At 41.5% G+C, this 25,693-nt stretch overlaps 2 protein-coding genes across 3 annotated transcripts; both read left to right on the top strand.

Moving 5' to 3' along the window:
• Positions 1-1,094: 1,094 nt before the first annotated feature.
• Positions 1,095-13,646, top strand: LMAN1 (lectin, mannose binding 1). 2 transcript variants are annotated; one of them, XM_054293343.1, is made up of 13 exons: positions 1,095-1,309; positions 2,104-2,258; positions 2,342-2,449; positions 2,902-2,963; positions 3,680-3,779; positions 4,915-5,038; positions 5,392-5,450; positions 6,033-6,165; positions 6,972-7,168; positions 7,274-7,344; positions 9,531-9,681; positions 10,383-10,504; positions 11,542-13,646. In XM_054293343.1, the coding sequence occupies exons 1-13, from the start codon at positions 1,102-1,104 to the stop codon at positions 11,576-11,578; spliced, it is 1,527 nt and encodes a 508-aa protein (XP_054149318.1). In that variant the 5' UTR covers positions 1,095-1,101; the 3' UTR covers positions 11,579-13,646. The 2 variants fall into 2 exon arrangements, with proteins under 2 accessions (XP_054149318.1, XP_054149319.1); XM_054293344.1 differs by having other exon boundaries at positions 6,975-7,168.
• Positions 13,647-17,009: 3,363 nt separating this feature from the next.
• Positions 17,010-24,525, top strand: CPLX4 (complexin 4). The gene is made up of 3 exons (XM_054293342.1): positions 17,010-17,176; positions 18,957-19,044; positions 24,298-24,525. Exons 1-3 carry the CDS (start codon positions 17,010-17,012, stop codon positions 24,523-24,525), a joined length of 483 nt encoding a protein of 160 aa, XP_054149317.1.
• The last annotated feature ends 1,168 nt before the right edge of the window (positions 24,526-25,693 follow it).

The raw sequence follows: 25,693 nt of genomic DNA on the forward strand, positions 1-25,693 counted from the left end.
GTTAACTGCTCAAGAATCCTCACTATATTTATATGCAGACATTCTAAAATTTATCTCAGAAACATTTTGCTTGCCAAGTTTCATCTGGTCATATATTTGCTTACTCCTTTGTGTAGCTGAAAAAGAACTGAGAATGTAAGGTTTTACTTTCACCCACGCTGAAGGAAATGTGTGCCATTTTAGAAAAATAACTTAATCTCTACCAAATGCCTCCAAGGTCGTCCTCTTTTTTAGCAGGCTCTGAACCTACGTAGTGAGTCTTAGATTGCTCATATTTGCAGATTAAGAGGAAAAGAAGGGATGTCAGAATCAAATGGGTGTGAAAAATGTAGAACAAAACCCAAGGGTGTAAAGAAACTGAAAAACACTCCTGATAAGTATTTTCTTCTCCAATAAGGCAGTGAGACAGGCTGAAAACGAGGAGAATGGAAAAGGAAGCTCTTAACTGTTGGTTCAGTGCTTGGTTTAACTCTCGGTTTGACAAGCCCTGCCCCGCTGTGTGACGCTGCTCGCTGACACCAGCCGTATTTCCCAGCGGGGCAGTGTCCGGGCTGTCCCCACCTGTCACCGCTGTCACCGCTCACGGCTGGCGCGGGCCTGCCACCTGAGCTTTGGCTTGCTCACCTTGCAGAGGGCTGGTCTCGCATGTTGGGGGAAACAGCGTGCATTTTCCCGCGGGACTTCCGACTGCTCTGCAAATGAACCGAAAAGAGCTGGTGGATGCGCCGTCTTTGCTAAGGAAGTAACATTGAGGGGAACGAACGGCGTATTTATCTTTCAGACATTCTGTGCACCGTTAGCGGCTCGCAGCTGCCTGAGAGGCCGCACGAACGCGGCTGACCCGCTCCCCAGCTCACAGCGCATGGCCCCTCGGACCCGGGGCTGCTCGGAAATTCACCAGGAGGGACCGGGATCGGGGCCACGCTCCGATCGTGCCCGGTACCCGGTACCCGCCCCGGTGCCCAGCCCTCAGCCCGCCCTCAGCCCCGCCCTCAGCCCCGCCCTCAGCCCGCCCTCACCGCGGTCCCGCCTCTCCCCCCGCCCCTCACGTGCCCGCCCCCGCGCTCGGCCAATCAGGGGCCGCCCCGCTGGCCCTGTGCAATGCCCCGCAGCTCGGCCAAGATGGCGGCGCCGCTCGCCCCGCTGGTGCTGCTGCTGGTCGCCCTCGGCCGCCCGGCGCTCTCCGGTGCACAGGCCACGGAGGGCGCGGCGGCTGCGCCGCATCGGCGCTTCGAGTACAAGTACAGCTTCAAAGGGCCACACCTGGTGCAGGCGGATGGCACGGTGCCGTTCTGGGTGCACACGGGCAGTAAGTGCCGGGCGGGGGTGCCGGGGCCGGGCCAGCGGCGTTCCCGGGGTGGAGGCGGCAGGGTCCGCTCGGGGGACGCGGGCTCTCGGGGAGAAGCCGCGGGCGAAGCTGGCCGTGGGTGCCGGCCGTGCCCTCGGGCTCCACGTGGCACGGGAGGCGCAGGGGAGATGCGGCGGCGGCGAGGAGGTGCCCGGGCCCGCCCGCAGGTGCGAAGGCGCCCGTGGCCCGATGGGCTTGCGGTGCGGCGGCCGCGGGCCCGGGGAGGGCACTGGCGGCGCTGCCGGGAACTGCTGATGTGTCACTGCTGCCGCGCTCCAGCTCGGCCCGGGCCCTGCTGCCGCACAAACCGCTGGCTTTCGGCGTCTCAAAGCTCGAAATGCAAATAGGACTTGGTTGAAGAGCGTTTGTTTCTGTGCGCTCTGGGTTAAGGTTTCCGTGGTGCTCCCAAAGGCTCGTTGCCTTTCCTGAGTGTCCCCGCTTGTGAAATGTGTTGACATTTACAGTTCCATCTTCACAGTTTCTCTGCAGTAACTTCTGTGGTTTTGGTTTTTGTCAGACTTTAACTTAGTTGCTACTGCTTAATTCTCAAATGTACCTTTTTTTAACTTGACGTCATGATGCAAGTGACGTGAAGGCAACTGTCTATAGATGAGTTTTTCCCCCTTCTTTTTCAAGAAAATAATCCCTAAAAGTAATGTTCTTTAATGCAAGCAAATTAATCTCTCTCTGAATGTATGCCTGTCATTCTTTTGTACTGCTAAGCAGAAAGTTAGAACATCTTGTTTTCTTTATAGATGCCATCCCAAGTGCAGATCAGATCCGTATAACAACCTCCTTGAAAAGCCAGAAGGGCTCCGTGTGGACAAAAAACAAATCAATATTTGAATACTGGGAAGTGGAAGTGACCTTTCGAGTTACAGGAAGAGGCCGCATTGGAGCTGATGGATTGGTAGGAGCGGTTTAATGTAACTGAGAAGAACAAATGTGCTTTAAAAGTGAATCTTGACTTATGACGTTTTGCTTTCTTCATAGGCAATCTGGTTTACGGAAGAGCAAGGCTTGGAAGGTCCTGTTTTCGGGGCAGCTGATAAATGGAACGGTGTTGGAATTTTCTTTGATTCGTTTGACAATGATGGGAAGGTTGGTTGGAAGGAAACTCTTGCAGCAAAGATGACAAATTAATTTCCTGCCTGTTGAGGAAGAAACTAGGATGTTGTTTTCTTACTCTTCCCCTCTTTCACTTTAAAGGGCTAAAATTAGTCAGGTTTCCCTTCCACTGGAAACACCAATTTCTATGCATGTCTTCAAAGATGCTCTTTTTCTTGGGAGAAATCTGCTTTGAGGCAGCTCAGCAGCAAAGATTTTGTAGCTGATGAGGATGACAGTTGCTGTATTAAATTCTCAATTTTCCAGTCCAGAATGATCCTGAAACTTAAACCTAGTGGGTCTGCTTGGGTGCTATTGCTTTCCCTGCACAACTTTGGCTTGCTTGTAGATGTTTTAGACTGATTTTAGCAGAAGGCTTTCACAGATGTTGCTGATATTTCCCTTCACATTAAACTAATCCATTTGTGTGCCATTTCTTTCCCTAGAAAAACAATCCCGGAGTGATTGTTGTAGGCAACAATGGAAAGCTGCTGTATGACCATCAGAAGTAAGTTTATTTTCAGCGTTATTGCTGAATGCTTGCTTTTGAATGATGAATTGTTCCATGAAACCCTTTGAGAAGCATTATAAAGGCTTCTTTCATACAAAACTTTGTTGTTTCCTTTACATTTGAGGGTTTTTATTTGTTAAAACACTGCTTTGGCAGTAACAGCAGAGAAATTGGCAACTGATGGATATTTTATTGGCATATGCCCTTTGGGATGGATGAACTCAGATGAATACAGGTACAGTACAGACTATTGCTTATGGGGGTCCTCCACACACAGATAATAATTGGCAGAAGTGACTGACTGAAAGCAAATTGCTGTTAAATTAGTTGGATTAATTTTGGTTTCCAATTGTTTATCAGCAGCACAATGGACACCTTTTTGGATTTCGGAGAGGAGAGGTGTCTAGCTCAGTTGGTGCAGTTATTTCCATCTAGGTTCCTGGATGCAGGAATATATTTAAAAATTGTATCTTAGGATGTATCTCAGAAAACAAACCTCCCCATTGCTGCATTCCCTCTGCATTGTGTCCTGAGTACAGCATGCAGTCAGTACTGGAGATCCCTGCAGAAAGCTCAGTGCAATTGCAGAACAGCCTGGAAAAGCTTGCAGATTGAAAAACTGTGCTGAGGTTGCTTAGTGAGAGTCAGACACTTTTTTGTCCCAGTTGATTAATGATAACACAGAGTTTTATGGATGTTCCCTTTTTGCACAGCGATGGATCCACGCAAGCCCTGGCATCCTGTCAGAGGGACTTTCGGAACAAGCCCTATCCTGTGCGAGTCAAGATCACCTACTACCAAAAAACACTGACTGTGAGTCCCAAATAACACAATTACTTGTTTTTCTCAGCTTCTGAAATGTGAGACCGGATTTTCCCAGAGTTGCAACAAATATGTCAGTTCCACCGTTTTGGCTGCATTGCAATGCAGGTATTGCTGATTTTTCTGATGTGACTTAGGAGGCAGTTGTGCAAACACACTCATGATGTGCTCAACCCCTTCTGTTGCTCTGGACTTGCCTGGGGAGGTGTCCCAAAGCCAGGGTCTGTTTAAGCTACTGGTGATTGAGCTGCTCCTGAGCTTGGTATTTCTTAAGCTAATCTAAGAGTTGCAGAGGGTTTTATAGCTGATTTTTGAACCAGAGGTTCTTGAAATGTGGCTAAAAACCTAAAACTCTTCAACAGTAGATTTAAATTTTCTACTTGGGGCTTCTCACCTCCAAGAAACAGTAGGGCTTTCAAGACTAAAGACTAAAACCCACTGGTATAAGGGGGTCTTTAAGGCTTCTCTAAATACTAGCTGATTGTGAATTCCTTCTAGGTAAGGAGAGAAAAATACTAATGTGGTGCCAGGTTGTGAAAGCTACAGAGTATGTGTTTGTTGGCACCTGATCCCTTCTGGAAAGGTGCTGTCCATATATTCACAGGTAGCAGCCATAAAGTGCAGAGCTATCATTTTGTAGTAGAAGTTTCTCTAAAAGTAAACATGACTGTACCTGTAGAAGAGAGCAGACCTTGTACTGTGTTGTCATGGGAAAAGCTGTATGTCACTCCTGAAGGAAAGTTAAACTTCAGCCTCCAAGGCTGCTCTGTTCTCACCTGGGGCCTGATGCCTCCTCTGGGAGCTCCGTGTCCCAGATGTGGCTGCTGAACTTAGCAGTTCTCTCTTTCTCTGGGGATGCATCTGCAGAATTTCCTTCATCTTTGAACCACAACTGCAAGGGATGACTGGTGTAGATCAGTTCTGTGTTGCCCAGAACCTTCTTAGGATGTGGACTTTCGCAAATAGAATGCTTATGTAAAATGTTGGTAAAACGTCTCTTTCAAACATAAATAGTTTTTTATGAGCTGAGTTACCCAATAAAGTTGTATTTTGTGAGCATTACTGCGAACTGACAAAAAAATTAACACAAAAATGTGGTGAAAATCATAAGTGTTTGTCCTTTTAGGTATTAATTAATAATGGCTTTACTCCGGATAAAGAGGACTACGAGTTTTGTGCCAAAGTGGAAGATATGGTGTTGCCATCACAAGGGTATTTTGGAATATCTGCAGCCACAGGGGGACTTGCAGGTAGAAAACATTAAAAATTATGGCAAATGCTGTGGGGACTCGTAAGGCTCGCAAGAAAGTTTGGTTGGGTGGTTGGGTTTTTACTACTCATGTTGATCCATTATACTAATTTTTGACCATGGGGATGTAATGAACCCTCTTGCAGTCCCAAATTACTTACATGCTTTGGACTTTTCCTTGCTGCAGCTAAAGAATTTTCATTTTTTCCTGACAAAGCCCCTGTAGATTCTCATTCCCCACTGCACAAACACTTGTGAGGATGCAGTTTTTTGAAGATCCTTTGCAAGTGGAAGGTTGGCTTGGGAGTTAGACACATTTGTAAGGTGGTTTTTTTTTTTGTTTGTTGAATACAGATGACCATGATGTGCTGTCATTTCTGACCTTCCAGTTGACTGAACCTGGGAAGGAAGCAGTAAGAATTTTTATGCATGATTAGTAAAATATTTTATTGTACATATTATTGTATGTGCAGCACCAAATTATGGTATTTCCTCTTAAGTCATACGTGGCATTCCTGTCTCACAATTTTGACATGTGGCTGTGCTGTCATGTGGTTTAGAAAAATTAAACTAGTATTGTAATGTTTGACTAATACTGTCATTAATGTTCTCAAGACCAGAATTCTGGAAGCACCACTGAAGCAACAAAACTCATGATGTTAAATCAAACCATGCAGTATTATAAAGTACATTTTCTTTTGGAAGTGGGCAAATATCTGTTCTCACTTTCAACTTTCCCTACTTCTAGGATGATTCCATACTGCTAAAAAGCATTTATGCTTGTTAAACTTGTTTTAATTTTGTATGGGGAAAATTTTCTATTGGATCTACATGGGAATGTGTGATTTTTCACTTCAGTTGAATGTAGAATGTGCTGCAGTAATTTTGTTAGGTGTTCACTTCTGAAATCTGACCAGGAAAGTCAGTTGTGTTAAGAGTGGGGGAGAACATGAAAAAATCTCACACGTACCCTTCCTTCTGATAATGTTTTAAAGCCAACACCAGATGCAGAAATCTCTGAGAAAGATAAAGAGAAGTATCAAGAAGAGTTTGAACACTTTCAGCAAGAATTGGATAAGAAGAAGGAAGAATTTCAAAGGGAACATCCCGATGTGCAAGGACAGCCAGGTAAGTTATTTGAGCTATTTTTCAGTTGTCCAGGAAAACATTTGTTTTCCAGGATATTCTGAACTAGGGATACTCTGGCTGATCTTACTAAGCTCCCACTGATGTTACTTACATTATTTTAAAATCTTTACTGTAATTTGTTTCCTGTTTCTAAAGTTATCCTGGTGGTGCCTGTATTGAGAACAAAATGAATGACTGGAAACGTGGTGGGAATTATGAACAACAGAAGGGAGAGGAGGTCATGCATCTCTGTAAGGCGGTGATTAAGACAGCATGGCCTTTTTCATTATTTAAAGGACATCTTTTTGGTCTGTTTCTGCACATTCATAGAAAACTTTTTTAAAGGTGGCCTGTGAATATCTTGGAACATGTGCTTACCATGGAAAAGCTTTTTAATGCTTGCTTAATGCTGGGCAGACAAGAACCCGATTATTTGAAAATATAATGGAAGCCATTTGTTACTTCTGTGGATTTTAATAGCTGTATGTGACTGCAAATACACCGGGAATGTACTTTGGGCATCTAGAGGTGAAATTTCAGGTTGTCATCTTTATTGCACAGTGATACATTATGACATTATGTTCTAAAGGTCCTATAGGTTATTTTGATCTGCATTTTTGAGATATGGTTCAGCCTTTCTTTGATAAGAAATAATCCCTTTGCCACAGAGTCTTGTGGACGTTGGGATGGTGAAGTTGTAGGAGAAGGTAGATGGATGTGAATAAGTTAAGGGAGCAAGGAGAATGATCCAATGCAACTTGTGATGGGTGTGCACATGTGTAAAAAGCCCCTGTGTTTTTTCTTAGCAGCAGATGATGTTTTTGAAACTGTGAGTGATCGTGAACTGAGGCAAATCTTTGAGGGGCAGAATCGAATTCACCTGGAAATCAAACAGCTTAACAGACAGCTGGACATGATTCTGGACGAGCAGAGGAAATATGTCTCTGCAGTCACAGAAGAGATTGCCAAAAGAGGAGCTGGGCCTCCAGGTCAGCAGGGACAGGTAAATAAACCCCATGGTGATTCAGAGCCCAGCCTGATTCCAGCTGTGGGATTAATTTTTTTTTTCCAAGATATGTTGATCTTTTTTCCCCCCTGCCCCTACCAGGTTTTCCAGCAAGAGATAGAGACAGTTGTGAAAACCCAAGAAGAGGTCATTAGACAAGTAAAGGAAATGAGGTAAACACCTTCCAAATATTATGGCTGTGGTTTGAATTTTATGATTTCCATTTAAATCCTCTGTATTATTTCAGTGAGACAGTATTGACAAACTTGACGTTTGTGTCAGTTCCTTAGTGAAGACTCCCTGCATATATTTAATTTCTGTAATAAAGTCAGTTCATGCCCCAACGATTGCTAAGAGCCCTAATTTGTCTCTTTCGTATAATGAAATTCCATTATTTATATAATGAAATTCAACAGCTTAGCCCCTTTAAAAACAATGAAGTAAACCCTTTATCTTGAACGTGCTGTACTGCTGAAATAGATTTGTGAAGATGCTTGTGTTTGATGGGGGTGTCTCAGTACTCCCTTTAAGATGTTTTACTGTTGCTGTCTTAATCAGGAATGGCTTTAAGCTGGTTTAGCCCTTCATTTGCGGCAGCTAAAACATAGCATTACTTACCTTGTATTTAAAAAAATAAGGAGAAAAACAATTCCTTCAGTTGTGCTTCCCCCACCCCCATATTAGTTTAAGGGCAGCTCCTGTGATTTATCTAAGTAGGTCAGTTTTTTGTAGAATAAAGATTAGAGTGCTTCCATTTTTGCACTTGTTCTTCCACAGAAGCTTTTATGTTAATATTCTTGACAAATCTTTATACCTTGCAAGCAAATTAGATTTTCTTGTTAACATTGGCAGTCTGCCCTTTTAGTGACTACTTACCAGCTCACAGTTTGCGTAACATCATCTTAATACTTTTCTTAGATTAAAGAAATGCTTTATTTAGAGAGAGAAGTAAACAGCCCCTCTGTGCATCGTTTGTCATCCCGCAGGAAAAGGACTTAGGGGCCAAGTAATTTTCTTGGCAAGATTGTGGATTTCTTAATCACCTGATTACAGAAGAATCTTGCATGTTCCTACAATAGAAACTGTCAGCAGGGTGTTATTAATGCAAAAGTCAATAGAAATTCAATTTGATACAGGCGTGTCTATTAAGGGAAGTTATTTTGCTTTTAACAAAGTCTGGATTGGTCTGGGGGAAGGTGGGTGTGCAGATTTCTGTTCATTATGTAGAGACGGTTCTGTTAGGAGGGAGAAGAACCAAGGGAGTGTCCCACTTGTGTTATAACACTGTGAGGTGTGTGGAAAGACTGAATTACTGGCAGTGGGCATGAGACAGTGGACAAGACAGGTTATTTAAGGTAAAACCTTCCAGTGAGAAATTTACTTCTAAAATTATCATTATCACACTAACTGCAAGTCCAGGTAAATGAAAAATTGCTGACCACTCTACAGAGAGTTAGGAGTGCTCCATGAAAGCGTTGAAGTGTGCTTCCATCTCGACCAAATGGAAAGTTTTAAGTAAATTAAACAGAAATCCAGAGGCATACATTTTGATTGTCTATTCTATTAATAATGAAGAGATTATCATTCACATGATAAATATTTTGGCTGTAGAATAATCCTCTTTGCCACTCAAAAGAAACAGCACAGTAGGGGAAAATTATATAAACATATTGATTAGAGATTAAGGTTTTTTTCTTTCATTGACTAGTTTACTTTAAACCAAATTAGATATGAAACTTCAACTTTTTCTGGATTTAATTTCATTTGTTGTAGAAGGAAAATGAATTCACAATAAGATAATATTAAGTATTTTGACAATGCATATGGGAATTGAGTTCCTTGTATAAATGGTAATCACGAAACAAGGATGTATCTAAATCTTTTCTTATCCCTAAAGCCTCTTCCTTGTTTTTATTTCTTACATGACTGATTTTATTTATTTATTTATTTATTTTTCAAACAGCTTTTGGGTTTCTGCAAAGATTGCATTAAACTCTGCTGATCCTAGAGCCCTGGCCAGCGCCTGAGACAGAACTCTTGTTCTGTAGCCCTCAGCAGGCAAAGCAGAAGATTTGGCAACAGAATGGCAACAGAATATTTGCTAGTTCTTATTCTCAGCGTGACTGAGAGATGAGGCACTCTGCAAATGGCAGCTGTCTGCACAATGAGCGATTTTTAAAAATCGTAGTTTGGCTAAAGGATTATTTCTTGAGAGGTATTCTTGAAAGCTAGTAGCACTTGCTGCCTTTTGGTGCAATTATGTATTTCAGCCTAATTCTAATGAGCTGTCCAGAGTAGGTGCTGTTTGTAGAAAAGCTGGTGTGTGATGAAAGCTGGTTTGTTGTTTGTCTTGTTTCAGAAGTTCTGTGACTGATGCTCTGAGGTCCATCAGTGGGGCTCAGCACCCTGGCTCTGCAGGAGTCTATGAAACAACCCAGCACTTCAACGACATCAAAGAACACCTTCACGTAGTGAAGAGGGACATAGAGCACTTAGTGCAGCGCAACACGGTAATTTATGTGCTGGGAGTGTAAGTGTGAGTGTAACACGGCTTTCTCTGGCTCTTAGTGAAAAGCTAGGGAGAGCCAGCATGCAATTTAGGGAGCAATTAATCCTTCATTAAGCTGCTTCACTAAAACTATGCTGCCTTGACCTAACTGCATGATCTGGGTCTTGATGAGAAGTTTTGCACAAAGAGCATGATTTTTAGTCTAATTTCCTGTGGAAACAAGGTCAAGCAATTAGGTTTTCTAGGTGCTTTTTTTTTGTGTTTCCCCCCCCTACTTAACAGCTCTGTACAGAGGAGATTCTGTGGTGCTTCTGCACACAAGGGAGAGCTTTAATCAGGGAAAAATCAGGCAGGCTCTGCTTAAGGCTTCTTAATGCAAAAAAAAATGACTGTGTTCACATTCAGCAGTACCTTAGTCTAGCCTAGGTAGCAGTTAAGCTGAATTAGCTTATGATCTGTAGAAGGTCCTTGATTAATTTACCATATTTATGGATTCTTTCCCATGTAAGCCTCAATTTAACATCAGGCAATTTGTCTGAGAAGTGTAAAGGTGGGAGGGGAGAGTGAGATGAGTAGTAAGATTATTTTTTCAGAGTACTGTAGTTTCTCTCCATCATCTCTGATTTTTACATCACATTGCAAAGCCCTTGTTTTTTGAGTCTTCTGATGGGATGTCTTGTTTGCTCTTTTCTTGGTTTTTAGCCATCCGGTGACAAACAAAAGTGTCCAGAGTTGCCACCGTTTCCATCCTGCTTATCTACAGTGCATTTCTTCGTATTTGTGGCAGTGCAAACTGTGTTATTCATTGGTTATGTAATGTATAGGTAAGTCTCGTGTGGCTTAAAGACAGCAGGGCAAATAGTTTTAGAACTGCTGACTGATAATGTCATTGGAATGGTATCATTGTGTTAATCTTGTTAAAGCAAGCAATCATTCTGATTGGAAGAGACCTTGGGAGGTCTCCAGTTCAATCTTCCACTCCAAACGGGGTCCACGCTGAATTCAGATAGGATCACTTGGGGTTTAAACTGGTCAGGCTTTCAAAACCTCTGAGAATGCAAAATTTACCACTGTTCCAGAACCCACTGGAAATGCTGAATTATCATAATGAAGTTTGGTTTATTCTATCTCCATTCACCCACCATGTATCAAGTGGGAACCTGACCTGGTTCAACCTGACTGTTGTGTCCTTTTTTTTCCTTTGCTTTGCTTTTCTTTTCTTTTCTTTTCTTTTTTCTTTTCTTTTTTCTTTTCACTGGAATGGTCTTTGTCTTCTCTTCCCCTCCTTGTGATGTCATAATGTTGAAATTCTATTCGCATTGATGAAAAGGACAACTTCCATGCTTGGTAGTGTTTTTGCCATGAGCTGGAATGATGATTTCCAAGACAAACAAGGAGCTGGTCCCCCGCTGTTCTTTGTGATGCTTTTGTAATTCCAGCACCTGGATGTGGTTGATCCACAGTGTCTGTATCCACTAAGAAAACTAATGATCTGTGCCAGAGGGTAAAAGGAAATCCCACTTAAAGTCAGTTCTTTCCCTGATATTTAGGCAAATCAGATACTGAGAAGCTTTAGAAAATGTTCAGGAGTATTTTAAAAGTCAGTTTGTTTGTTCATGTGGGCTTGTTTGTCTTTTTTTTTCTTTTGTGTCTGATGCAAAATTGGAAGTACAGTGATGCTACCTGTGTCTTTGTGAATAGAAAAAAAATATTCTGTTTTTGTGATATGACTTATATTTTCTCTAAGTCTCTATTAATAAGGAATGGTATCTCCTAATCTTCAAATAAATGAAAATTTAAAGCAGTTAGCTAGTTTCAAATTAAAAAGACTTGAAGAATTATTTTCTGCCTTTTCTTTCAGGAGCCAACAAGAAGCAGCAGCCAAAAAGTTCTTTTGATGACCCTTTCCATTTGTGTGTACATAACACCAGTCTGTATGCACAGAAAATTCTACACCTCTGTAAATGAGGGAAATTTTAGTGTTGGATATACTTCAATATTATAAATTATTGAATTTTGTTAAATAAAATGAGTTCCCATTTAAAGTGTTGATGGTAAAAACAGGGAGCAAATGCCGGATGGGGTAAGACTGTGCACCCTGTCTGTGTTTTCAGCTGACTTTCTCACAAATACTGAAAGGCAAACTCCCCATTCCTCTGCTTTTGTTAAGATTCCGGAGGAGGAGTTGAAACACCCAGGCTTGGTGTTTGTTCAGAGTGTGAATTGCAGATGGGTGGTTTGTGCAGAAAACTTGCTACTAAGTGTCCTGACATAGCAATTAAAAAAAAAAGAAAATAAAAAGAAGGTAAAAAATCCCAGACCTCAAAGAACCATTCTTCTGTGGGATTTGGGTTTTTTTAGCGGGTAAAAATTTATTATAGACATTTTATTTGTTTACCACTTGGATTTAACAGTGTAGGAATATTTTAGTTAATTCTTATTTAAACCCTTTTTAATATGTGGACACAAAGACAGGCCTTTAAGACCCTGACTCTTGATACTTGATGTAAAAAAACAATTATACAGAACATGCAAAGAAAGGCTTCTTTCCCTGTTTTGCAGTTTGATTTTGGGCAGTGAGAAAAAAATGTGATAAAGTAGTTTCTTCAAATATGTTGTGGGGCTGATTTCTTTTTTCATGGTTTCAAGTCTGTCTGTAATTTTTTTGGGGAGATTTGTGGAACTTTCCCAACAAAGGTGATTGGTTTATCCATCTTCCAGTCTGATTGTATCAAGGATGTATTTAATGTGTGAATTTGTCTTTACTTTTCTAAAGCTGTCTTGTGTCTTTCATGTATCAAGTACAGATGCTTTGGTTTAAATCTTGACATGGTGAGTATTGTAAACTGCAGCTATTGAGTGTTAACCCATTTCTTTGCAAACTTGCTTAAAACATGTTTGTTAATCTGTAGAACCAGTGTTTTGTGTCAATTCCTGTTTGGATATCAAAAGCATAAGACTGAACATGTGATTTTGATACTGCTTATCAAGTGAACATTTGCTTCAGGAAAGAAAGAAAGCAAGCAGAGGGCCCAACTTAGGAATGTGAAATTAATTGATTTTGCCTTGTTTACATATCTGTGGTAACTTGAGTTGTATGTAGAATTAGAATAAGTATTTCTGTGGTTTCCTAAATTCTATAAAATACACAAATGCATCAGGATATTTCACTTAGAACTGTTAATTTATCTGAATCTGCAAAAAATTATCTGTAATATGACTACTCCTATTGCATTTCTGCAGTCTGCTCCCTTGGAGTGCAACATGTGCTGCCAAATTCACTGTAATGAAGAACACTTCAGTATCGTGCCTGTCAGTTTGGAGAAATGATAAATCTATGCAATATATTTTGTTACTTTAAGTACAGTGTCCAAAAAGCGAATGTCTGTGTATACTAAGAAAATGACACTGGCTGCACACCAATTAACACATCTGCAGTATGGAGGATACTCCAAGCGGTATAGCTTTATAGATTCATTTCTAAATTTGAGCAGATTTTGCTGTACTAATGAGAAAAACTACTGCCTCAGGCTAATCAATGAATAAACAACTTTTCAGATAAAGCAGAATAACCCACTGGAATTTATCTCTTTGGTTCTTTCAACACCAGCAAATATTTCCAGGTGCCTTGAGTCTAAGCTATTACAACCCGGACTCTTGTAATGAAACTTACTATATTTTCTTAAATGGTTCTGAAATTGTACAGTGGTGTTTCCTTTCAGTTGCAGACCTCAGACCTTCTTGCATCAACGCAACATCCAAACAGAACTCGTGTCACAGCAGGCTTTGCAAAACCCCTTATGCAGAAAGTATTTTGATATATATCTGGCAGAATGAGGGGCAGTTCTGATGTGTCCATTGGAATGAGCCTGGATTTTTGTTACTGTGAATTTACCCACCCATTCTTTTGATTTAAAGCTGGAGCAGCCCCTTCTTCTGTTTGTTTGGTTAGAAAGAAGAGCAGCTTGGAGCCTTCTGTTTTCAGGAGGAGCCTGCTGGGTCAGACATGGCTCCCACACGCCATGAGAAAACTTCTGCGGGAGGGAACAGAAGGTCTGATATGGGACACCACAAAACTGGGGACTTTGCTTCATGATTCATCTCACAGCTGTCTCCCCTTGGAGCTTCCATAACTCACTGGATCAAAAGAAAACTCCCAGCTGCCCAGCTCAACTTTGGTCCTGTCTGTTCTTGAAGTGATAGCAACAAATTAGGATTCTGAGAATATTTTTCAGTCAATGTAGCCTCCTGCTAGGTGTCTTTCAGCAGTGACAATGTGTTTGATTCTTATCCAGAAAGGTTTCGCAGCTAGCAGGAAAAGACGCAGAATGCAGTTGGACAGTATTAGGGAGAACAGGTTATATTTGAATTGTGGGTAATAAGTGCAAATATTTGGCAATGACAAAATAATGAGATTGCACAGGTGGGGGTTTATTAAACACATGGTCACCCCTGAATCTTTCACAAGTCAAATGCGCAATATGGTTTGTAAATGACCTGGTTTATGGTTTGTAAATTAATTGCTCTGATTTGTAACTTCTGTGGGAAGAAAATCTGACCTTTCTCAATGATCGATGACTGTAACACCAAAAAAATGTCAACTTTTTTCTTTTTATTATTTTAAATTCAAACGGCTGACAGTTTCATGTTTGTTTCTGACTGATGTAAATTGATACTTGGAGTTCAGAGATAACCTTATTTGAATAAAGGTGCATAATTTTAGGAAGCCTTTTTCTTTTCATTTGGTACATGTGCATGAAATCTAAGCAAGTGTATTTGAAGTATTCTTTACCCTCAGTTCAGAGTCAGAACACTTACAGATCTGGGTTTAGTTCTACCTAACACTGGGGAGTTAATGGCATTTTGAGTCTGAATTCCCTCTGTGACTTTTTCCCAGCCAGGAGCAAGTTTTTTAGCAAGTGGAGGACAGGAATCTTGAATTTAATCTATTCTAGGTGACAAAACCCTAAAACACTTCTTTCTGATGGTCCAGCTGCTAGAAATGGCTACATCCTCTTGGTAGAGGGATGAAGCAGGGGCAGAGTCCTGGTTCTTTCAAGAACACGTAAGTATTTTTGCATTATGTGTCTGATAGGAACAAAGAATCTAGAAAAGATTGGGACTTTGGATGTCATTTTTGGGCTGGCCTCTGGAATTTGTCTGTTTCAAGACTGAATTGTGTGCAGGGGTTAGAGATCTGTGTGTTCCTTGGGTGTGGAACACAGGCTTTTATATATCACCCACTTTCATCAGATAAAAGAGGAACAGTCTTTAATTTTGATTTTGCTTAAACTAGAAGGAAAAGACATAGATTTAAAGCAAAGGAAGTGTCAGCATGTGTACTTAATCAGCGGCTGTTTTGTATATTCTCATGAAGCCTGGGGTCGCTGCCATCAACAAAAAGCAGTAAGTTTCTGAACTGCAATAGAGCACCTGCCTGGGACAGAATCACTCTGGGCTGAGCTGTGCCTTTTGTCATCAGTCTCTCCTGTGTTTCTCAGCAGCTTCGGTGCCAATAGGCCCAGTAGCTTTTGAAGCCCTCTTTGTTATCTTTGATCTCAACATGGGAAAGCCTTTTGCTGATTGTGAAGCTGAGAGCTGGAGGGCAAGACCTCTTAGCAGTCTCTCCCCAAGCCAGTCCTCGCCTTTCTCAATCCTGTGAAAACATCAGTTCTAGGCACAAAATTATGTTAGAAATATTTCTAGAGGGATCAAAGCCTACAGCAAAGTCAGGGAAGCTTCTTTTCAGTAAAGACCAACAGCACAAAGCTTAACAGGTATCACTTTCCATACACTTGGAGAAGACCCTTGAGACCTAACACTAGAAAAATCAGTGTTTACAGAGTTCCAGCTAGGACAATTTTAAATAAAGATGAAGTAGTTGTTACTTGGAATTCACAATTCTGAGTGATAGTTTCAAAAAGAGTTTCTTGTTTAGTCACTAAAAATCCAGGATTTCAGAATGTCCTGTGGTGGTTTTTTTCTTGTTGTTTTGCTTTGAGGTTTTTTGGTTTGGTTTGGTTTGGTTTTGGGGGTTTTTTTGGTAGCTTTTTTTCAAGATGTTTTGTTTTTATTTTTGATCTATTTTTTAATAGTAATAGGTCCGCTTTAATTAGAAAGGCTGTAATATAGATTAAGGCATTAGGCAAATTGGAATCCTCCCATCTCTCAGTTCTCATTGAAATTATGAGACTGCTGGGAGAACCATTTAGATAATCAAAATTCCAGAATGTTGCATTAAGCCACATGCAGCCATTGCAGTAGGATAAATGCTCAAAACCCAAACTCATGAACTTTGGAAACCTAGCAGGTGATTTTCTTTCTCAAAATAGACTATGACCTAGGTAGCAGATCCTGGAAATCTTCACCTGAGTAGAGCTGGTGTGGGTAATGATGTGACTAAAGGTTAGGAAGATAAGGACCAACAGAAACAATCTAGACCCAAAAGGTATCCATACTGTTTTCTGGCATACAGATTCAGATTTATTCACCCTTTATCAGCAGTTAGGATTACAAACAGCAGGTGTTTTATGCAGCACCAAAGCAGGGGTCTAGATGGAGACAGCCTGTGGAAGAACAGACAGAAACACAGAAGAAAATACACTAGGAAGATCTGACTTGCTTTCTTTGGGGTTACTTTCTTGAAATAAAGCAAACATAACAGTGGCGCCTCATTCATCTGCAGGACAAACCAACCATAGGAAGAGGGGCTGAAGAAAAACCACACAAAATATTTCTGTCCAGTGGGATAAAATATTAATGGATAAAAAGAATAAAGGGTTTGGCTTAATGAAGCATTCAAGTTTTCAAATCTCAGATCTGAGGGCTTTCTGCTCAGTAGCCTGAATTTTGCTGTTTTCTTATGGCTGTTGAGTCAAGCAGGTTTTAAATTCAGATCCAGGGAATGTTGTGATCTCTGTGAAAGTGAGAGCAAACTTCAAGACTGAAGATGTCAAAATGCTATTGCACACTACAATTGATTTGTGTGTGTGTGTGTGTGTACAATTAGCTTAAAGTATTAATGGAAAAAGTAGGTAGTTGCATCTAATCATTTTTTTGGAGTAATCTGAACCATCTGCCTCTATATATTAAGGAGTTCTTTCTTTAATCCAGATTATGGCTGACAAACTGGTTTTGGCATTCACGTTTCACTAGCACTGTGCCCTTGAAGAGCTGATGTGGCTGTAGAAACTCTCTCACTTACAACTGTTGTGTTTGAAAACATTTTCTGTTTGGCTTTCTTGGAGTTGTTTTCTTATAGCTCCTTTTTTTTCTTTTTTTTTTTTTTTTTTCTTTTTTTTGTTTATTTTTTTTCCTTTTTTTGAGAAGATGGCCTTTCTAATGAAAAGTATGTTGAGCAACCAGGTAAAGAATTTGGGACTTGGAGGTGGAGGGGACGAAAGCAAAGAAGAAAGCACCCCTTCTGATCCAGCAGCAGCTGCAGGAATGACCAGAGAGGAGTATGAGGAATATCAAAAGCAAATGGTTGAGGAGAAGTGAGTACCTGTTCCCTTATTATGAGTACGGGGCCGATTCTTGGTAACTTTGCGCACATAAAAATAACCCAAGAAAAAGCCAAACATGCTGCTCTTCAATATTTTTTTTAAAGTAGATTAATCTTTGCTAGAAAGATTTTCTAAAATAAAAGTTCCCCAGCTGGAAATGGTAAAATAATACATTTCCTCTTCCTGCCCCCCCTGTTCCCCATCTTGTAACTCTCTCCCATGCTTTCCTGCTCTCTCCACAGCTTGATATGCTGGACTCGTTCCTAGGTGATGTTAATTTATCTAGAAACATTTTCCAAGATGCTTGTAGTGCAGGATTTAATTCTCTAATGTATATGATTTGTTCTAGAACTCCATGCGGAGTACACTTTCAATATGCAATATTTCATTGTCCACATTTATTATGGCAGACCTGGAAAAATTTATCTTGAGCAAAGGTTTAAGATGGTTATTTTTTTTTCTAAAATCTACTAAATAAAGCAGAACTTTAAAACCAATTAAGTCTCAATTTTGTCTGTAATCTTTATCAATTGCTGAGTTTATGAAAACAAGTCAAATGGAAGACTTGGCGTGTGTAGGGGTTCAAACCATGCATAATTATAAATAAAACGATTGACTTTTAAATCTCAAATGCATCTGTTCCTCTAATGGTCAATTACATAATGGTTGTGTAAATCCTTCTTGTAAGATGATTATAGGTGCCAGGTTAATGACTGATGGAATTTGAGGTATCCAGGTCTGTATTTAGCATCAGACATTTCAATCAGGAAGCCCTGAAGAGGTCTCCTTTGGTCTGGAAAAAAAGTACAGAATGTTTTGCTCTGCCTTTTGTCAAGTGATATCTAAAAGAGAAATGACCACCTGCTGGCAGGAAGCTGCTTTAGGGAGACTGAGAAGAAGCACAGGATTCCTGGGACAGGGAAATGCCTGGGAAAAGAATTACTTGTGTACTGTTTTAAGTGGGGCATGTGCCCTATCCCTGCTGAACTGTACTGAGGAAGCAGGGCAGGAATACCCCCATAGGATGTTAGAAACTGAGAGAAAAGATCATCTCTGGATGAGGTGTGGTGCTGTGTCAGAAGGCTCTGACATGGGCAGAGCATGCTCCTGTTCCAAGGCCCCACGGATTTTTCCCAGTGCTCAGCTGTGCAGGAGTGGAGACCAGAAGAGTAAATATGCCCTGCTGAACTTGTGCTCAGGCAGTTTAGAACCAGTAACCAACCAGGCTTTGGGTACTTCTCAGATTTTAGATTTGTTTGTGGGGGTTTTGTTGTTAGAGGGAGAGAAATCCAAACACTCATTTTGGAAGCAGAGGAAAAATAGTATTTCATTTTGGAAGTAGCTTTTACATACCAAAATACCTATACTGAAATATGTTAGCAAAAATCTTTGAGGAGACACATTTTGCAAATAAATGCATATGTAATCCAAAATAAAAAATGGTGCAGACCAGTTCTTAAATCTAAGGAAAACATTTTATAAAATCACAGATTAAGTCAGTGCTCCTCCATACAGGGAAGCTTCAGAATTCATTGCTCTTATGAAACAAATAATGCACGAAGAAAGACGAGGAAAATTCACAGTAACAGAAGCACAGGAAGTGTGGCCCTTTGGCATCACTTTATTGCTATTGCTCCTTTTTTGCCTTTGGACAAGTTACTTATCTTGGGGAATAACTCCCATGTGTAGCTTTTTGCAGCCAAGCAACTGGTTTAGTTCAAAAGATTGTTTTTATTAGCATCCTGAGGGAACATTTTTTTCTGATTTCCAGGATGGAAAGAGATGCAGCATTTGCACAGAAAAAAGCAGAGCGAGCTGTTCTGAGGGTTCACCTGAGAGAAAAGTACAGACTGCCCAAGGTAAGCCTGTGGCTCATGAGCTCTTCTAGTCCAGAGGCCAAATTTCAACCAATTTTAAACTGCCCATTCTTTTTTCTTTAGTGATCTTGGCACTGTCCAATATTTTCAGGAAAACCAAAATATTGAAAGTAAAAGCTTCAAGCAACATATTTCAAACAATTTTTTAAATTATTGTGTTATTTTGTAGGCTTCTGCCATGGGGAGCAGAGAGGTAATACAGGACAGAGTACTCTTTCCAGGGGTTTGGATCACACATTTGCTCTGATCTGTCACTACTGGGAAGATGTTGGCATATTTCATTTATACCCCTCAAGGATATGTGCTTCTTAGCAATTTGAAAGTTTATTTGTATTACTCACCTGCCAGCTCTGAGTCATTACCACTCATTTTCTGATCAGTACTTTCCCATGCTTTTTGATTAATTAAAATGGAGAAAGGTAAAGAATCTCTCTCCTGTAAATTTAGCTGCTAAAAAATGTAAAAAATCCAAACCAGTCATTTAGGGACTCATCATACACAGAAAGAAACCAGCACCTGTAGCCTCATCTAGCCAAACTTTTAAATAAGCATTCAAGGTGGAGTTGGGTCACCTCCCAGTGGCTGTGTGGCTTCCAGAGGGAAGACAGGTGACATCTGAACTCAGGTAAGATGTATTCCACCCCTAAGAGCTTGGTTCCTCTGGTGCTCTAGCTGGACAACATACCCTGAGGGTGAGTTTAATTACAGAAAGATTAATTATGCAAAAAAATTAAGTCCAAGATTTTAAGTGATTGATTGGATTGGAGGCCTAAGTCTCTAAACACCAGCATTTTAATTAGCAGCTGAGGAGTAAAATATCATTAGGCCTTGCTTTCCTTTTGGAGGCATGGGCTGCCACAGCTCCTGAACAGCTTCACCCAGCGTCTTGCCAGAGCTTGCAGCTGCAAGAGGGGCTGCTTTGGAAAGCTCCAGGATACTCGAGTGTCCAGGTCTCAGCTAAACATCAGTGGAGCTGGGTGTCTCTGGTTTTCAAATTCTCCCCCTAGCAGTGGTTTTTACAGCTGGAGATGGTGTCCAGGTCACCAGTCCCCTTGGCTGAGCACTCAGAGACACACGAGTCTGCAGTGGTGCTCTGACCCATCTCCAGGAGGATCTTGGCTTTGGCATGTACCAAGTGCTCTCTGGGGCCGCATTTCAGTAATAACAGCAGAATATTTGTCTCCAAGGTAGGAGAGTAGCTCTAAGCCAGAAAACAATATTGCAGGACACATTTTCCTGCATTTGTTTCTCCCTATATAGCATTTTTTTGGTTTTCATCAGCCCTTATGAAAACATGTTATAGCAGGAAGAAAATGAAACTTCTACATGCATGCTAATGTGTCCCTGTAAAACAATTCAGTGCTGTAATACAACACACTGGCAGCAAATGCTCTCAGGCTTGTGATAATGCACTAAATATTTTGAAAGTTGAAAGTAATTTCAGGTAGCCTAGTATGGTCTAGAAACACTGAATATCACCAGTATCAATCACTAGCAAGCATTTTAAGTAAAAGCATGAAATTCAGGACTAAGCAGGGCCCCCCTTTGCCATGTAAAATCTAAAGCTCCATGCTATCTGGGCCAGATTTGTAAGAGAAAGTAGACCCTTAATGAACCTAATCCTATTAACAGAGTTGTCAACTTAGGTTTGTCATCAGAAAGATGTTTTTGGCCATGAGACACTTGATCTATGGACAACTTTTTCATCTTTGGTGTATTCAGTGCCTCACATATATATAAAACATTTTTTAAAACTATATAAATATAGATATTAATATTTTAACAATAATTATTATTTTTTTTTAAACTCACCAAACTCTCTTATCCACTTGCTGCCTTTTTCCTGAGCTGGGATTCAGGAATCAATTAATTTCTGCAAGGTCTAAACACAGGGGCACGAGCTGATGGTGAGCTGTGGAAAAAGGAGTCCCAAGGCAGCTGCCAGTAGGGAGTAGTCCCACTCCCCAGCTCTGTGCTCCAGGCTGTGATCTCTGGGTTCTCTGAGGGTGTTCCTGGGCAGGAAGGCTGCTGGTTCCAATATTTGGCTCCTTGTAGCTACTTGCAAGGTACTTGCAGCCCTTCAATGGCAAAAGGACGGTGTTGCTGCTGTATTGCTAATTTCAGTCCCACCTGCAGGTCAAGGCAAGGTGAACTCTGATTTTGGATGTTACTGGTGCATTACAGGTGATGAATCACAGGATAAGGTCTGGAGTCAGCTCCCTAAGGACCTCTGCACACATAAGCATAGGCAAACGTTATGGCAGGATAAGTCAGGCACAAGGAACGCAGCACATCACATAGGGAGGCTGGAAAAGAGTTTGGCTCCCTTGTGGATTAGTCTGTGAGCTTTGATCTTTTTGGTTTACAAGTAGACTTCATATAAGCAGTGCTGAACCAGCATTTGGTCTTCTTTGCTCCTTAAGTTGCACAGAAGACTTTAACACGGTTGTTCAGAGGAAGGAAAGTGCCATTAAACGAACAATACCAAACTTTGATTGCTCTTCTCGTCTCGTGGAGGGCCCTGTGCTCCGTGCAGGGAGCTTGACAAAACTTTTAGTGACAGAAGCTGCCTCCCTGAGGGACATTGCTGTTCCTGTGGGCACAGACTGTGTCTCCCCTGAGGGACATTGCTTTTCCTGCCCAGCGGACATGGAGCTGTCTAATGTTAAATTGTATCATTTACCTGTGGGAGCCAGAGAAGTAATTTCCCCTGTGATGGTCAGATGGTGACCATCTCCTGCTTGCACTATCTTAATCCTTCTCCCTCTCTCATTCACCTTTTTTCTCATTTCTGTACACACTTAATGCTACAAAATAAAGTTGGTATGCTTGATCTGGACCCTTGCGCCTTAATTTGGGCAGAGGGCTTTACTGTCAAACTGTAACAAAGCAGGTATTTAGGCAGTTTTCTGCTCACACCTACCTGTGTATCAATGTATATGTAAAGAACTCTCTTGCATCTATAGCAAAACAGATCTGGGACTGGCTACATCAGAGGCATAATCAGGGTCAAAAAATATTACCGTGCGCTCAGACTCCACCGCCAATGCTGCTGAATTGTCAGAATAATGTCTGACCCAGTTCTGGCCTGGGCACTCTCCCAGGCCGTTCCCACAGCCAGTTTGGGAGCTGGGACAGGCGTTCCCAATGGCAGTTAGATGGGACCACCCTGTTTGGTAGGACAGCAGAGTTCAATAGCATCCCCGTGGGTTTTCCCAGGCCAGCTGGCCTTGGGGCAAGAGACCAGTGCCAGGCACATTTAATTTAGTAAAATAGACGTTGGTTCTGTGTTCACTTTTCCATTTCAAATCCAAGTAAACAGGAATCAAATGCTCAAATGTTGGAAGGAAGCGAAGAGGCCGTACGTGCATCATGTGCTGCTTTGCTTCTTGTTGAGCAGCCCCACCCTGTTGAAGCTCATTTTAGGTCTATTAAAGCTAAATGCCAAGTGGGTAGAGGCAGGTGGCTTGGGCAGAATTGTACTGCTTTAGACTATATCTCAGTATATTTGTTTTAGGTCAGATAACACTTTGAAGCCCCAAACTGTTGCACATCACATCCCAGACTTCCATAGGACAGTGGGCTTTGGTGCAAGAGCATGCCAGACAATTGTTCACATTGACAAAGATGTGAATTACTACAGCAGTGTTCAGTGATGATGCCTTAAGTTGGAAATAATTCTAAAGGAAAGAACATGTGTGATTGTCTGATTAGGGGCAATTGTTCAGTAATTAACATTTTTTTATCATCCTCTACTGCTGCTGGCGAGGATTTCAAAAGGGCTAACTCCTCTGATAGCCATCAGCTGCTGAATAAACCATTTTTCCTGCTACACAATTAATAAAAAATACCTCTTCTGTTCAGGAGATTGTTTCTAGCTCCCACAGATCTGACTCCAGCAACCCTTCGTCAAAAAGGTGAGGAGATGTCCTCACCCATTTTATCCACATAGCAGTAACAATCCTGCTAGAGCTCCCTACAGTTTCACAGGAGATATGGGGGGAAATCAGATTAAAGTGCAGTCATTGCAAACAGAAAGTGTGGAAATATGGAACCATAAATAGTGGTTATGCAGCTGACCACCCCCAGCCTGCCTGTCCTTGCTATGGCCTGCAACAACGCAGACATTGCTCATATATGTCCTTGCATTCATTTGTCCTTTCATTCATGCAAAACCCAGACCCCTCACTCTAAAAAACACCTCCTGCTGATAGCATTGCTGCTTATTCATATCAGGCCTTTGCTGCTGTCATGGTTAATTTTGGAGATGTAATGAGGCATTAATGCTTATCTTTGATGTGTGAACTGTGTCGAAATATCCTGTTCTTCTGAGCTCTGGATCCATCAGAATCCACCAGAAAATGTGAACAAAATCACCATTGTTTGAAAAATTGACATAATCCCACTGATGGAGTGTTTCAGTGGGCCGGCAGGAAGCAAGTGTGTGTAGTGCTTACTGCATCTCAGCCCTTTTAATTGCTTAACCAGTTTCTTCTCCCGTCTCCTTTTGCTTTCTCAGACTCACAACCAACCTCCCTCGTCTCTTTTGTTGTCCAAGTCCTCCTATTACCCCACTTGCCAGCACTGCAACACTGATTATGTGCCAGGCAGCCCCTGCTCCTCATCACAACTCAGAGAGGCCAACCAAAGACCTAGACAGAGTTCAGACATGGTTTGGGAAGGTGAGGGGCCCTTTTTCTAGTGATTCATTCTGAAGTTTAATGCATCTTTCTTCCAGAAGGCTTCAGTTTAGTGCTGACACCTAAAACTCCTCCCACCTACCCCGCCCAACAATTGAATAAGGAAATGGTACCTCAGCTCTTCTAAAGCTCTTGTTTCATTGAGCAGAACCTGACAGGCACAGCACGGCAGCTGATAGGCTCACTAGCGTCCTGCAGCATGATTTTGGGGGCTACAAATAACATGGAATGGAATCCCTGCACCATCAGCATGGCAAAGATTTCTAAAATGGCAAGTGACACTGAGGGCTTCAGTTTTTGACAGTGCTGAAGCCCTTCAAAGAAATATAATTGGCATTGCCCAAAAAATCTTAGAACTTTCATGGAGGCTGATTGAGGCCCGGAATTCACAAGTTGCACACAAAAAATTGACTGAAAAATCTGTACATGTTTCAGTTCTCCCTAAAAACCTAAAAAAGAACAAAACAAGAGGCTCACTGGTAGATCCTGGGAGAGCAGAAATACTCTCATCTGCTGGTTTTGTTTCCTGCTTTAGAGTGAATTGGATGAGAATCAAATACAGATGGCTGGAGATGATGTGGGATTGCCAGAAGACCTTCAGAAGATGGTGGCAGAAGATCAGGAGGAAGAAGAAGACAAGGACTCTATCCTGGGCCAGCTGCAGAACATCCAGAATATGGACATGGATGCCATCAAAGAGAAGGCACAAGCCACCTTCACTGAGATGAAACAGGCAGCTGAGCAGAAATGTTCCATGATGTAGAGGAGCCACCACTGCCCAAAGGCTGTAACTTCAGTCTTGTGTTGCTGGGGATGCAGAGGGAGAGCAGGCAGAGGGAGGCGCTTAGCTCTAGAGCATTCAATGTAAATATAGAAAAGTGATGAGAGAGAGACTTAAAACCCTGAGGGGAGAGTAAAATTTTACCTGCTGGGACTGCCTAGAAGGAAGTTAGAATTGATCCTCAATTTTGAACATAACTTTTTCCCCCATGGAAAAAAATGGCTTTAAAACAATTAATATCGGAGAAAAAATGTGCCTTTTTCCATTTTTTCCACATGACTGAAATGCTATTAAATGTGTATGTTTGAACAAAATCGTACTTCTGATACATCACATAGAGGTAACCACTCATTTAATCCTGCTTTCAGAAATAAACATACATATTTCTTATAAGAACATGTCTGTTTCAAGCATCTTGAGGCAAACACAGTGCTCAGATATTGACATTTGCTGCAAAACCTTGATTTTTAGAATCCTCTCGGTATTAAGTGTAGCAAAAGGCAAAAAGTGAAGCTTGGGACAAAAATGTTGTCATATACACTGAGTGGGGGCTTGGAGGAAATAAGGCTTGGTGGCTCTCAGTGAGCTCTGCTCTGGGGCAGTGCAGGCTTCTCCAGTCTGCTTTCACTCCCCGGCCTCTCAAAGCACTTCCAACACCAAGGGACAGCAGTGGCTCTCTGCTTGTCTGCTCTGTGTGCCAAATTCTGGGGCTGGGGGTACCGGCACAGGGCTAAAAGCAGCTCCCCACACTGGTTCTGGGAGTTGTCTCCATCGAAGGCTAAACGTGGAAGGTTATGCCAGGGTGGGGCACCTAAACCTAAGGAAAGGCATAGCTCTCACTAGTGTTAAATCTGCTGGTGCCTATGGGACAGGCAGGCTGCTACTCCCAAGGAATTCTAGAAAATTAATGGCTTTGTAAGTTCTCCAGGAGCTAGCCTGGAAATTAAATTTGGAAATTAATACATGTAGCACCTTCCTACAGGTTTATAAGTCTCTTTCTCTCTCTCTCTCTCTCTTTCTGCCTCTAGCCAATCAAGTAAAAATAATAATTTTAAATTAACAAATTCACTAAGTATGATTTACCTACTTTCTTTCTCTTTTCCTTCTTTCCTTGCTTGCTTCCTTCCTCTTCTCTTTGTCTTTTCTCCCT

The sequence above is a fragment of the Melozone crissalis genome, unplaced genomic scaffold, assembly GCF_028551555.1.
Source record: "Melozone crissalis strain CALT ecotype California unplaced genomic scaffold, PUWL_Pcris_2 ptg000136l_1, whole genome shotgun sequence".
NCBI classification, from domain to species: Eukaryota; Metazoa; Chordata; class Aves; order Passeriformes; family Passerellidae; genus Melozone; species Melozone crissalis.

Bases quoted from the DNA above. Each gene is read 5' to 3' on its own strand.
- LMAN1 (XM_054293343.1), top strand. From the start codon at position 1,102: ATGCCCCGCAGCTCGGCCAAGATGGCGGCGCCGCTCGCCCCGCTGGTG. The intron at 6,166-6,971 runs GTAAGTTATTTG...GTTTTTTCTTAG, and splicing joins CGATGTGCAAGGACAGCCAG to CAGCAGATGATGTTTTTGAA. The intron at 7,345-9,530 runs GTAAACACCTTC...GTCTTGTTTCAG, and splicing joins AGACAAGTAAAGGAAATGAG to AAGTTCTGTGACTGATGCTC.
- CPLX4 (XM_054293342.1), top strand. From the start codon at position 17,010: ATGGCCTTTCTAATGAAAAGTATGTTGAGCAACCAGGTAAAGAATTTG. The intron at 17,177-18,956 runs GTGAGTACCTGT...TCTGATTTCCAG, and splicing joins AAGCAAATGGTTGAGGAGAA to GATGGAAAGAGATGCAGCAT. The intron at 19,045-24,297 runs GTAAGCCTGTGG...TTCCTGCTTTAG, and splicing joins AAAAGTACAGACTGCCCAAG to AGTGAATTGGATGAGAATCA.